Raw genomic sequence first — 14,180 nt, 5'->3', positions numbered from 1 at the left:
AATGTATGTGATGTTGTCCAATATTTATAATATTTCTAATGAAACGGTGATATCTCTATATCGGACATTGTTAAATTAATATGTGAGATAAAGCTATTAACGTATAGTCCAACTCGTGTACCTTCAGCGGGCCGCCCGGCGTGTGCAGACAGTGGTGCGCGGGAAGCAGCGCGCAGTGCGAGCGGCCGGCGCGGCGACACTGCTCCAGCAGCGCCGCCACGGCCGCGTGCTGCGCCTCGGGCAGCAGGCGCCCCACCAACTGCGGCGCCAGCATGTCCGGGAACTGGCCCAGTATGGCACCGCCCAGTCGCAGCGCGTCCGCCACCAACGTTAGCTCCCTGCCGGGCACCGAATGTTTTCGTTGGCGAGCATATTTGTTAAATTACTTTTTTAATCTGGCGCCTTTGAATTAAATTCCAAAAGAGGACTGTAAATGAATTCTAAGATTTAATCCCTACATTTACGAATCATGTATTAAAGGACATTATAAAAGTAACGACTTTTTAAAAATATAACATTTAAAAAAGGTCCCGGTAAGTTTCGTTGACCGGTTCTTCTCAGGTCCGAGGTGTTTATTTCCGAACCAGTGTTAGATGTTTGACAAACAATAGGCAAGTATAACGCTTCAATATTGGATAAAGATTTTTTGACTTTGACTTTTACCTACAATCGGTGTCAGTTTATTAAAGAAAAATCAATTTCGCAATTTTGTTAGTGACGTTCTTAATGATATGTATGTACCTCACAGCATCTTTGTTAACGTGGAGCTTGGCATCTTCGAAGTCAGCGAGAACGGCTTGAAGCGGACAGCAGTTCAGTTTCGCGTGCAGCCACTCGTAGTTGAAAAGAACTTCAGCGTAGAGATCAGTAAAACGCTTAGAACGGACGAGGTGAAATGGGAGTTCACCAAACTGGAAAACATTTTTTTTCTTAACAACAGTACAAAATAAGTACATAATTTACTGCTTGTATGTTATCAACATATACTAATATTATACAACATAAAATAAATTTTCGAAATAATATTTGCATTAATGTGTCCTTGAGTGTGACATCATAACAATATAACGTTCAGTTTCTGAAGCACGGAACAAAGTCAAATTAACTAATTTGTCTTTAATCTGAATCCTCATTGACGTCATCGGCTTCGACCAATGACTTAGATTAAAACCAGTCACGTACTTTTCCAAGCTGTTAATTACTGACTGTATACAGATGATCGAATCGTAATGATGACTGGTTTTCTCTCAAATTGTACGAGGAATCAATCAAAAATCAAATCAAAGGAATCAATGTAATATAATGATGTAAATATTATACAAATCTTAGGATCTTAGATTTACTTGATTGTCTAAATAGGTACCACCCACTCATTACATATTCTATCGCCAAGCAACAAGACTTAGTATTGTTGTGCTCCGGTTTAAAGGTGCGTGAGTCAGTATAACTACAGGTACGAGTTACGTAATACCTTAGTTTCCAAAATTGGTAGCGTGTTGATTATGTAAAATTAAATACCGCGCTCTGTCTGTCTATGTGTAGTGGTGACCACTTAACATCAGGTAGCCGATCTGCAACATCATAAGAAATTCTAAAATTTTACGTGGATCGTGTGTGATCTTCTTTTCATAAAAGAGGACAGCTAATCCAATCTACATGGACAACATTTTTTGGGCATTTTTCTACTTGCACACCTTCATAAACGGAAACACCATGGAAAACACCATTTGGAATGAAGTTATATTGTACATAACCAGCGTCCAGCTCCGGTTTCGGACTATTATATAAAGAAAATGATACGATATAAATATATTTTATACCCTATAGCAATTGGGAATAAAGCAGCTTTTCACTAGTGAAAAAAAAATAGAATTCTATCATTAGTTCTGGAGATTATCGCCTCCATACAAACAAACAAATTTTACCTCTTTTTAATAATAATATAGATTAGAGTAGGTATTTGTGCGTCTAGTTCACTGACCTTGCGTAAATTATATCTCTTAGAGGACCCATCAGCGGAGGTAAAGACAAGAGGCTGTAGAGGCACCTTTCTGTCGGCGACGCCCTCTTTATCTGCGAGATTGAACCTGTGACGTTGGATCTCGGTGTACTTGAACGGTTTTGGTATACCACCGCCCCATATCCCTGTAATGTATATTAATAGCGTAATAAATAAACAATATTAAAAAAAACAAACGAAACTTCAACCTGAAAATATAAAGTTAGACATTGCATATTGGTATCGTCCTAACCGAGTTCGATCACGGCGGCTAATTTCAAGAGAGACCAGATCACTACGCAGGACATATTATAGTACTCAAGTGTGTGCGTGTGTATGTGTATGTGCACACAGGTGCACTCTCTATTCCCTCACTCTCATAATCCGATGGAACTGCATATCCGACACGACCGGATAGTGTCCAGGTGCAAGACTTACGACTTTACGTGCATTCCAAGACACGAGATTATACGCGCACTCAACTTTCAAACTCCGAGTTGTTACTAAGAATTTATCGATAGAAAAACCCAGTAACCTTTTATTGGGGTTTGAAAATAGAACCTCGTGATCTGCGGCCTTATATCTAACCACTAGACCAGCGAGGCAGTCAAACAGACATCGCGGACATCACATAGCACCATATGTACGTAGTATCAAAAGGAATCAATCGTATTAGTTTTATATCTATATTAAAAGTACAGTTTAAAATTTAGAGTAACTAATATATATTTGTTATAAATATGAAAGAATCGTATAGATAAAGTAAAATTTAAATAATTGAGACTTTAAGAGGATACCATTGAAGTAAACTAATTATACATTTATGTGATTCTATGAATGTTAAATAAGGTACTTTTATTTATTAAATATTATATTGAAATTGATTAATTTATAATTTATTAGTATTTTAGTATAAACTCTCTCCTAATCTGCAACATTATTTACTCACAACATTGATCCGCATTGATGTAACACAATCATATTTATGGTAAAATAAAACGAGCCAAATATTATTTGCACAAAATACTCTTAAAATTCTCACCTAAGTAATAATCCGCAATCATGGAATGAAAATACATCGCCATGTTCATATTCTTGAAGTACCTCTCCCGTGCAGTATCTCGGAACTGCCTGTGGTACCAGTTCATAACGCTGACCCCGTCTGCTTCTCTCTCAGACAGATAGTTTGGGAGGTCGTTACGAATTCTGGAAAATTTTGGTATAAATATTATTATGTAAATGTATTATTATAATACGTAGGTATTTAATTTTTCTTTTTAAGTTAAAATTTATATAACATATATGGATATCTATCAAGTTTGAGAAGTCATAGTCATTTACCTTTGTGGTATGCGTTAACAATTAAGGCCTCTTTTGCACAAAAATATACTTTTGTAAAATTTTGGATAAAGGCATCCGGAGGATATAAATGCACGCGAATATGGTAGATTTTGGAAGAGGGAATCAGGAAAATATTACTGCACACGAATGTTTATAGACTTTATTCTAAATTAGTTGTCATCCGCAGCTGATCGTCAATTGTTTGGCAAAAACAAGTGTTCATCTCCTTCCTTGGAGTTCTAGCTTGATTCATACCAAATTTCATCAAATTCGGTTCAGCGGGTTGGCCGTGAAATATCATCACACAGAGTTACTTTCGCATTTTTTATATAAGTATAAATTTATATGACATCGGGCTTAAACTATTTATGTGTAACTGTTATGTGGCAATAATCTACCTGGTCCATAACAAAGGTGGTATTCTTCTAACCGGTGGAAGATGGTACTGATAAACGTCATCTAAGACCTTATCGTCTAATGATATCAGGTCTTCTAGTTCAGTCTCCGAAAGACCACTCCTAGCTGCAGTGATGTAGGCCAGAGCGTGGAAGACTAGAAGACGTCCGTGCTGAAATATATTTTTTGGCTCAAAACATTATACAAACGTGCACGAAAACTATTAGAGATGAAGAAGTAATTGGTCTGATTGTACAAGTCCAAAGGTCAAAATCGTTTTGAAAGAATATAATATAGCCGTATAATATAATGTCATAGGTAATAAACGATAACATCTTAATGATAATTAAATGATTAGTAGCGGACAAGTAACTTTGAAGTTCGTACCTGTTTTTCAATCCGCTCAAACAACATCATAATTGAATCCATAACGGTTGACGCCAAGTGAGTATCTTGAGGTTTTGTGTAACTCCTCCATCTACAAACCTACAATAATACGTTTTTAATATTTACCTAAAACCATTTTGTACTCTAGTATAATTTGTAGCTAAACTAATTTGGATCCTAATGAAGAGACGATTGAGTTGAGAATAATTTTCTCTCGTGTGTGTGTGTGTGTGTGACATTAAACCATTTCAGCTCCCGCTTTATATAAACAATAGCCCACGAATGTTCCACGTCTAATCAGTTGGGAACCTCTCCTCTAAAGGAGAAACGTATCAACGCGTTTCCAACTTCTAAAAGACATTGGGCAGAATTTTATCTAAATGATGCCGATTTTTTCGCTACCTAACAGAATATGAATTATAATTACAAATTAAGTACGTAATAATAGTCGTCTGTCTGAATTCGAACCTACGATCTTAAATTATGGTACAATTCTTTTATAAATAATAGTCACGGACATTGGGCTGTCTCAACAGGCAGTGTAACAGCTCATTCGACCCTTCAAACCGGAACACAATAATATTAAATATTGCTATTTGGTGGTAGAATATATGATGAGGAGGTGGTATCTACTCAGACAAGCATGCACAAAGCTCGAGGTGTTCGATCAACAATGTTACCTTGGAATTGAAAACGGAATTTAATAGACATTTAATATGAATGTAATGATTACGAATTGCCTTTACCTCAGCAAAAACCAGCTTGACAAATATAGGCAAAGAACATTGTCCAATAGCATTGGAGACCAGACGCCATTGGTAGTTAGACAGATCTCTTGCAGCTGACGCCATCCACAATCTATAATTAATACAAATGATGAATTCGTGTTTTATCGTTGAAAAACAAGTATTAAAATATAATTTTACGTCAATGTTTATTAAGAAAATATTTCCTTATATTGCCATGAAAAAGTTAATTACACAATTACATTTATTTTGATGCATAAATCTAGCCTATATTCCTGCTGAATAAAAACTCGTATAGTGAAAATATCGTAAAGAAATGTCTATATTCGGAATTAAATAATAATAAAATATATAGACCATTATATATATATATATATATATATATATATATATATATATGTGCGTGTATCCGTCAATAGATACTAAAAGTAATAGATCAAACTCGATTAACGTTAACGAATATTTTCGTCTATTCAATAAGTCACCGTTTCAATTCAAAGAGTTAGTTAAAAACTTTGACAGATTCTTTTATTAATAATAAATGTCAAAACGATTTCTATCGTCCATCTTTCTTAAATTAAATGTAATTATTATATTATTATATCATAAAAATTTGACACCTTTTAATTTATTAAAATTGGGATTGTCTCAAGATCTTACGGTTGTCTGGAGGCGATCGTTACTTACCGAATAGACCGTATTTTCATGCGTCTTGAATCGCTTTATCTTAATAATATGGAAATGATTGGCGTTTGTAAAATAATAATTGAATTATATCAAATAATCCTCTTGTTTTTATACTTTTTGGTGTATTCTATAAACAAATCATCAAAACAGTTTTTAACTTGTCCAGCAGCTTCTCAAAATGTCATACTTACTTCAAAACTTGCATCGCGAGATCCTCTCCCAAGGCTTTGACTTCTAGGAAATTCTCTTCTGAATCAATCATTCGCCGCAACACGTCATATTCTTTGGATACTTCTGGATTTGCTTCTTCACATGCACATGTTACAATAATCTGTAATAAAATATGATTTTGATGATGCATAGGTTAACGAACAGGTAAATAGGCTACCTGGTCACAACTAGCCATAAATATTGGCGTCATAGTTTTAACAATATCTTACATAAGCAAGGTGCTACCAACCTCGGGAAATGAAATACTATGACCCCTGTGCCTGTATTTACAATGGCTCACTCAACCTCAAAATCGGAACACAATATTACACTAACGCTGCTTGGCGGTATAATATATTATAAGTGAGTAGTACCACGATCAAGTATTATTTTTAAAGTTAAACAATTTCGGTTTTAAATCAATAACAGTTTAATATACGTTGATAATTATTAAAATTCTTATTCATTATTTTGTAATATTTTTATTGATAATATAATTGTATAATTTTTACAAAGTATAGAATATATACAATTAATTATTTTAATACATAATTATCAAATTTCAATGTTCCTTCTTCAGGTGATAGAGAATTATTATTAACGAATTATCTATAGTTTTTCAAAAAATCTTTTGAATAAACGCGAAATTTTGCGGTAGATCCACTAGTATATGTTTATAAAACACAAAGGCAAGCTGTCTGGGCGTTACAGTTATATGCGTAAGCGATCCCATGATGTCCGATGATTGCGCCTAAATAAACTCGAAATTATGACATTTATGTATTCCATGAATAAAATACCCATTTAATTATTTAATTACGTCACCATTTTTTTAAAGCGTTATGTCCTAAGAAAAATAAAAAATCACCTTACAATGGGGTGGCAGTCTCGTTGGTAACCATGACACCTTGTTGTTTTCAGTGCCGATACCCGTGAGCTGATCCACGGAGTCCAAGTACAAAAGGAGAGGTTGCTGTTGCGAGGCCAGAGTCAGCAGCTGTTTGAAATGTGCGGTGAGGGGGACCAGGTCATCAGGGATGCTCTCAAATGGAAGTGCGAAGTTGTAGGAGATCTAAATAAAATAATATAATTTGACTAAATTCAGTTCAATAATATACAAGCTAATACTGTAATAACTTACTAAATTAGTAGTATTTAGATGAATTATAATGACACCATCAATTTACTTGGTAGTAGGTACCACCCACTTATATGACACTCGGAAATTGTAATATTTTTAAACAAATCAAAATTCGAAGTGATCCTTACCTGTTGACAGATAGATATAAGTGTAGGTGTCAGAGCACTGGAGTCAGGGGTCGTTCCAAGAAATCTAATAATGTTTGTAGGACGAACTTCTGCGAACCAAGTATCTAAGGACATCGCTGAACTCTTCGCGAGAAGACTTGTCTTACCACAACCACCTATAATAAACAGATTATTGAATTCAAATAAAACACCCTGATCGATTTCGGTTGGGGTCAATCTCAAGGGAGACCAGTCAACTACGCAGGACATACACAATATTATGCGACACAATTGAAAATAGTTCAGGTATGGAACCGACAGCTTTAAGTGCTTTCCGAAGAACGGGAATATACACACTTCCAACTTCCAGATTTCGAGCGTTTACTAAGATATTTGCGATATAGAAACCCAATAAGTTTTAACGGTCTGACCTGGGGCTTAAACCTAGAACCTCGAGATGTCTGGCCTAATAATAAGGCAACTAGGCGGTCAAATTCAAATATACATTACATAGGTACATTTGTTCCTTTCCAAAATAGTTCTAATAGTTGCAAAATAAATTGAGAATTTCAAATAGCTGATAGAAAATGGTCATTAGTGTTAGTAATTAGAGATTAGTATATTATTAGACAAAATACGACCTTCTCCATACAGCACGAGAGGTTTATCCGAGCTGTTAGTCATGTAGTTCTCGATAAAGTTTAAGTCGTCTTCTCGGCCATGGAAAACTTTAACTGAATTGTTACAAGCGTGGAGATGCTGCAGTATTTCTGTTACTATCTGCCCTTGAGCGCTGCTGTCTTCCTTGCGCATTGCTCTAGAATTTATACCAAGAATATACGTTTAGAACCACATTTTCTCTACTTAAACATGAAACGATTAAGTTATCTTTTTGTCTCAAATTATTTGTTAACGTTTATAGCAATCATTTCTCGAACAATGTGTAATATTATTCTATCTAAGTAATAAAAAATATCCAAAGCTTTACGGCTTAAAATGTTTTGATTTTGAAGACCTGAAAACCACTCTTAATATGAGCAATAGAATTATTTATTATGAACAGGAATTTGAAAGACAATTTTCTATATACCTTAACTCTAACCAAAAAACTAAGCAACTGAAGTTATAATTGTTTAAAATAGTAAAAATGTGCCACCTATCAACGAGTTTGATGATATTCTTATAGAAATGGGATATGAAGTGGTTGAGATATTCGCCGTGAGTCTCATTGTCCAAGCCATCGCGTCCAATCCACTCAACAGTGTATCTGTTAACAAAAATGTGTTATTGAATTATGATTAACTTACTATTCGATATCTGTATCAGTCTGATGTCCCACTACTGGGCCTTCTAATAACAGTAACTTAAATCTAGAAGAACGCGTTGATAGAGCAATACACTCTTCTAAAAGTGATGGGCAAAATAATAATTGTTACATTTTAACTGGGATTAATTGTAAACTCAATTGTGCACAGGGCCGTCTAGGTTTAACGTATTTTTAAGAATTTATATATATATCACCTGATCAAGGGTTATTGACATTAGACATGGTTTATAATTCGATATATTATATTAATTAATAAAAAAGCATTTATACAAGATTATATAGATGATAAAAAAGCGTGGAGCTAATACTTGTTGATTTCCAGGAAGGATATATTATATACATATTGTATTTAACTAACATAACTTTGTATTTTAAATTAACTACTAAATTTCTTGCTCTTTCTTGGTTCTTCTCGGTAGAACCTACATTCCGACTCGGTGGTACTTCACTTAATTATAGTTTTATAAAATGTCGATTCAGTGCTTTTAAAAGTCTACTTGAATAAAGCATATTTTGATTTGATTCGGTATCGTTGATATATTTTAAAGCTAATTATTAAGCTAGTTCTTAAAGTATTGAACCTTCATAGTGGTATATAGTATTATTAAAATTATGACTAGACAGCAGACAACCACCATTGTGTATTTTTCTGTTTTAGTTTTAGGTTGAGTTCGTCAGTATAATTACAATTGAAAAGAACATAAAACTTCCCAAAGTTGGCTTCTTACATGTAAGGAGCGGTTAATTTAATTTTAGTGCCAATACCTATAGGTGGTCACCACTTATCATCATTTATGTAACTCTCATTCCTTCTTATTTAACAAAAATAAATTGATGAAGTTTCAAGTGAATTCAAATCTTTTCATAAACAATGCTTTCGGTTACCGCGTACAGAAAGTTTTAAGGAACAATGACCCCAATGTAACAATTGCTCAGAATCAAGTCGTAACTAAAGCCTTATAAAAGTTTAGAGAGATTTATATAACGTTACAAACACAAATGTCTTTGGTACTCTTAAAACAATTATAATATGGCTTCTCATGACGAAATGCGACTGATCAATACCTTGGGAAGCCAAACACCAGACTTACAATCTGGACAAATTGTAATTTTGTTGCTTGTAGATTTATAAATCTATACAAATTATATCAACGGTTCAATTCATTTGAAAATAATCAAGTACATGAATATAATATCATATACAAAAAATGGACGTTGTTACACCGTTACCGTTTTATCAATTACTACAAAAATTGGTGTATATATTTATCTTTGCATAACGATTTTTTTATAGTATCAACTTTGTAAGTCGCCGCATGGTATTACTATTGCCCATTATTTGATATCGTTCAGTATAATATTTATATTGATTGACAATTAGTACGTATAAAAAGAGGCAGGACGACGTCGGCCATTGTAATAATAAATGACATAGTATAAGAAATGCTTTTTGATGCAGAACTTGATTCTAATTAATATTACTAAATTTATTAAATGCTGTACAAAAGCGTTCCTGAACTAATGTTCAAATGTTTATGTTAAATATTATCATATTAATCCTACAAATTAATCTTTCTATAACTTCCAAATTAGCATTTTATGACTTTTTGGATTGGTTTACATGGTACCACCCACTCATTATATATTCTACAGCCAAACAGAATACTATTAATATTGTTGTGTATCGATTAAAAGGGAAGATTAGTGTACAGGGATTATATTATCTTAGTTCCCAAGGTTAGGGGCGCATTAGCAATGTTAAGCACGTTTCATATTTTTACAGTCTTAGTTTCCAAGGGTGGTGGTGACCACTTGCCATCAGATGGTCCATTTTTCAGTCTATCCACCTTATTATAATAAAAAAAATCGAACAGACATTTCAAAGAGCGAAATTAATAGATTACTCACTTTTGTATATTCGTCGTTTCAATTTTATTCGGTAACCTAACGTCTCTCAGATCAGCCAAGAGTTTTGAGGCCTCTGCGTCCAAGCTTCTGTTGAGGATGTCGACGAAGTTACTGGCCTTCTTCAGGTTCTGAAGATTGATGTTGTTTATGTAGCGGACGTAAGCCAGACAATGGTTCTTCGTATTCTTGACATTTAGAACTCCATTGATAACTTCCCTTTCAGTTACTGGAATGAATTTTTATACGAATAAATTTATACTAAAATTAACAATACAATTGTTATCAATTATGTAATTAGTAGAAGATTTTGTAAACAGATATTTTTGAAGATTCTTGAGAGCTCAGATTAAGTGATGGTAGCTGATAGTATCAGATGCTAGCGGATGGTTTAATTGATTAAGATTCGACAGCTACCACCATTTACATAGTTGATAGATTAAGATAGAGGAGAACAGATATTAATTAATAATAGTCTATGCTTTTTTTATTGTTAAAATACATCAAGTTCAAAGATAATTTGGTCAACCCGCATTCTTGCATCATGGTGGAAAAATCTCAAAAAACCATTTACAAGAGACCCTAGCCCAGCAATGGAAAAATAACAGGCTGTAACTTTATATCATAAATAAATCATTCTTTGAAAATGCAATTGAATAGAAGAATAATTTAAACTTTATTTGAATTAAGAATTCGTTTAATGAATTCAAAGTCGTATTACTGACTGATTCCTGCTTTTGAATGGATTTAATTGACAACAAGAAGGAATTCTTAATTTAAATTTATAATTCGAAAAGACGAAACGCAGATACGAAAACACAAATTTTATTTGAAGAGGTAATTTACCTGACATGAAATAATTGTGCATAGTGTCCTTATCGATTTTGCCCGCATTGTAAAGTTGTAATGAAGATTTGCGAAATAATTTCTGCATCTTGGTCAATGTGTCCCACCATATTGCTTGATCCTCCGCTTGGAGTTTTGGAACTCTCTTAAAAAGAAAAATAAGTGTCGTTGGAGATCTAATTTTCATCATTAGATCTCCATAGGTCATTGACATAGTCGTGTTGGTACATAGACATTTCTGTTGTAACGTGTAACGTAACATCGAAGTTTTTAAAACACGACTCAAAGTCACTTCAATCTCAAGTGTCATTGGTCAACGACAACTGATGACGCAATGTGCGACCAATGAGCTTTCAATATTTAGATTACTAAAATTGACTTTAACTAACATTCCCAAGACTGGAAGTTATTCAAATTTATCACGGTAATAGATTATTATCTAGTATTAGTAAAATCTCGTTAAATAAACTTTTCCTCACCAAAGAAAACCTATGATCAGTCAGAAACTGTTACTCAATAGCGATTTGAAATCGTTTTGGATGTGTCAATCCTTTTGCTAAAATTTTTTTAAATTCCACTGTCAAACGTTAATTTGCATTACCGCGAGGCTTTTAAACTAAATAAAGAACCAACGAAAACAAAGTCAGGTTTATATAAATTTAAAGAATCTCTCTGAACTCCATTAATTTGGAAAACCTTCAATACTTAAGGAACATTGAATAAAGTTTGATTTAAACTTGTTCTTGTTCCAAGTAAGTTAACTGTTAACTTTATCAATTGCTCACTGAATGCCTGATTTATTTATACACAGGATTCTATTTAATTAGAACTTTATCTCGCAAGTAAATTCCCTTCGATTCCTGGTTATTTCATGAATTCTGTTGTTTTGTTTTATTATTTCTTAAACTTATCTGATTAATATAATAATAGACTTATTTATTTATGTTATTATTCCGTAATTAATATTAAATTTCATACTAATTATGATTGCCTTTAACTTTTGAAGCGTATAAATGATAATACAATAAGTTTTAGTATGAAATTAAACATTCCCAAGAATTATAATTCATGATTACCTTTGTACAACTACAACAGTTACCTTACCCTTACTTACCTTATTATTGAAATTGACAAGTATAGATGATATGGGTTGCAATACTGATACTGGGGGTACTGCATTTGAATCCTTTTTGTACCAAGTATCCAATAGGATGACGTCAACACCACCAGCTGCTAATTCATCTCTAAGCATTTGTAGTTCTGAAGATAATACGTATGTCGGTATTGGTCTGAAAATTATGGAATTTATAAATCTTTTTCTTATAATAGGAATGCGGTGGCAAGTGGACGCACTGTTGGTTAGTTGTCATTGTGTTTGTGTGATTGTCATTGTGTGATTCTGTTGCGATTACGCCTACCCAATAGAAATAAAAAAAAAATTTTTTTTTAGTGGAAAGGGCTTAGATCTTTTCCACCACGCTGCTCTACTGCGAGTTCGTTGGATATATATGTGGCAGATTTTCAATCGTGACATGGAAGTTTCGTGATGTTTCCTTTCACCACCTTGCCCCAGTTAAATTTCAATCGCTAACATTATATTAATATCATACGGAAGTTTAAATAAAGCTCTTTATCTTTGTAATTTAGCTGTCTATTAAGCTGCCAATCGTGAAAAGTTTTAATGCTTAAAGCTTAAATCCCGTCCGTAACGTAAACTTTGCCATCAATGCATATTCATTGCGGATTGACACACTTAATAATATTTATACAGATCTACTGTACTATGAGAAGATTATTTTTTAAACAATCTACTATGAGAAATTGGTGATTTTTATTGTTGATCAACAGCAGAATCTTTCTACCTGGCGTAGGTCAAGCTAGGTAAGGGTAACGAGTTTGCCCTCCTTAACCTGATGATTCTTTAATAGTAGCCTCAGTTTCCATGTCAATTATTTTGACTAATAAGACCAGGATCGTCGTCAATATCGTCTAATTTTTGTGGTTCTGTCATAGAGGTTAGTCAAGGCCAGTGGTATTATTGACCACTAGACTTGTTTTAAGTTCCTATTTGTTTTAATAGATGGCGCTGCATGTTAGTTTAATTACAACGATGAGTTTTCTTTTAGTATTATATAATACGTGTGATAATTCAAAATGGTTTAATTTCGTCAATTTTTTTAATCTTTTTTAGAGTATCGTCTGATAGAGATCATCATAATAAAAGTAAGGAAGTAAAAATAAAAAATTTTTAAAATATATTTCTTCTCAGCAAATTAATTTCAGTATAAAATATTATTCTTTACTTCAATTTAAGATTAATGAAAAAGCAGATACAGATTATCAATTATTTCGAACTGATTTCGAACCCCGAACTTCGTCTAAGAACCACGTATTTTACTCACTAAATATCACTGAACAACACAAGACATTTGTACCAGAACAAATTTATAACAGATACTTGCCTGTATCCATATTTCTGTCCTAGAAATACGACAAAATTTGGTCCCATAGATAAACGCTGACAGTTCTTAATCTCCCGCATGCACAGCTCTGTGGTCATGTGGTCATCCGTTGCTTCATCCCTTACCCCCCACCGCATGTCTACTACCTAAAACGACGTCAAGATATAGTACATCTATATTTATATTATAAAGGGGTATATTTGTTTGCGGTAATATTCGGAACTAATGTTAATTGATTAATTCTCTTAATATTAGAAGCTCTTGATATAGCTTGCCCACGTATAAATAAAATAAAATTTTGAACTTTACCCCCGTCACTAATATTATTAATTTCTAGTGGAATTGAAAATGGAGCAGGAACAGGATGAACAGTTTACACCCCACTTTCATCTAATATTGCACATTGAGGTCATCAGTAGATTTGGCAATTTTTTCCTTACATTTAGCTGGTATTTCATCAATTTTAGGAGCAAGAATTTATTAGAAATTTCTTTAGAAATCATTGTTCTTGAGTGCTATAGGGTATAAATTGTATTTACCTTTATTATACTCTCCTAGGTTCATTTCTCATTTTCTTTTTTAATTAAAAAAAATGACAAATTGTGGCGAATTGTGGCTAGTTTTTA

The 14,180-nt window shown here is 33.4% G+C and overlaps 1 protein-coding gene across 1 annotated transcript in view; it reads right to left on the bottom strand.

Moving 5' to 3' along the window:
- LOC113398409 (NACHT and WD repeat domain-containing protein 2) overlaps nucleotides 1-14,180 on the bottom strand; it is a 37,396-nt gene that overhangs the window by 8,207 nt on the left and 15,009 nt on the right. Inside the window, exons 3-18 of the mRNA XM_026637144.2 lie at nucleotides 13,555-13,700; nucleotides 12,207-12,381; nucleotides 11,093-11,237; nucleotides 10,250-10,475; nucleotides 8,171-8,281; nucleotides 7,656-7,831; nucleotides 7,036-7,190; nucleotides 6,635-6,838; nucleotides 5,748-5,887; nucleotides 4,870-4,981; nucleotides 4,124-4,222; nucleotides 3,739-3,908; nucleotides 3,042-3,205; nucleotides 1,982-2,145; nucleotides 742-911; nucleotides 122-338 (exon numbers count right to left, since the gene is read on the bottom strand). Of these exons, the coding sequence (XP_026492929.2) occupies nucleotides 122-338; nucleotides 742-911; nucleotides 1,982-2,145; nucleotides 3,042-3,205; nucleotides 3,739-3,908; nucleotides 4,124-4,222; nucleotides 4,870-4,981; nucleotides 5,748-5,887; nucleotides 6,635-6,838; nucleotides 7,036-7,190; nucleotides 7,656-7,831; nucleotides 8,171-8,281; nucleotides 10,250-10,475; nucleotides 11,093-11,237; nucleotides 12,207-12,381; nucleotides 13,555-13,700 (2,574 nt within the window). The remainder of the gene's footprint in view (nucleotides 1-121; nucleotides 339-741; nucleotides 912-1,981; nucleotides 2,146-3,041; nucleotides 3,206-3,738; nucleotides 3,909-4,123; nucleotides 4,223-4,869; nucleotides 4,982-5,747; nucleotides 5,888-6,634; nucleotides 6,839-7,035; nucleotides 7,191-7,655; nucleotides 7,832-8,170; nucleotides 8,282-10,249; nucleotides 10,476-11,092; nucleotides 11,238-12,206; nucleotides 12,382-13,554; nucleotides 13,701-14,180) is intronic.

Source organism: Vanessa tameamea, chromosome 26 (assembly GCF_037043105.1).
Source record: "Vanessa tameamea isolate UH-Manoa-2023 chromosome 26, ilVanTame1 primary haplotype, whole genome shotgun sequence".
Lineage (NCBI taxonomy): Eukaryota > Metazoa > Arthropoda > Insecta > Lepidoptera > Nymphalidae > Vanessa > Vanessa tameamea.
This window is presented reverse-complemented; position numbering and strand designations above follow the sequence as displayed.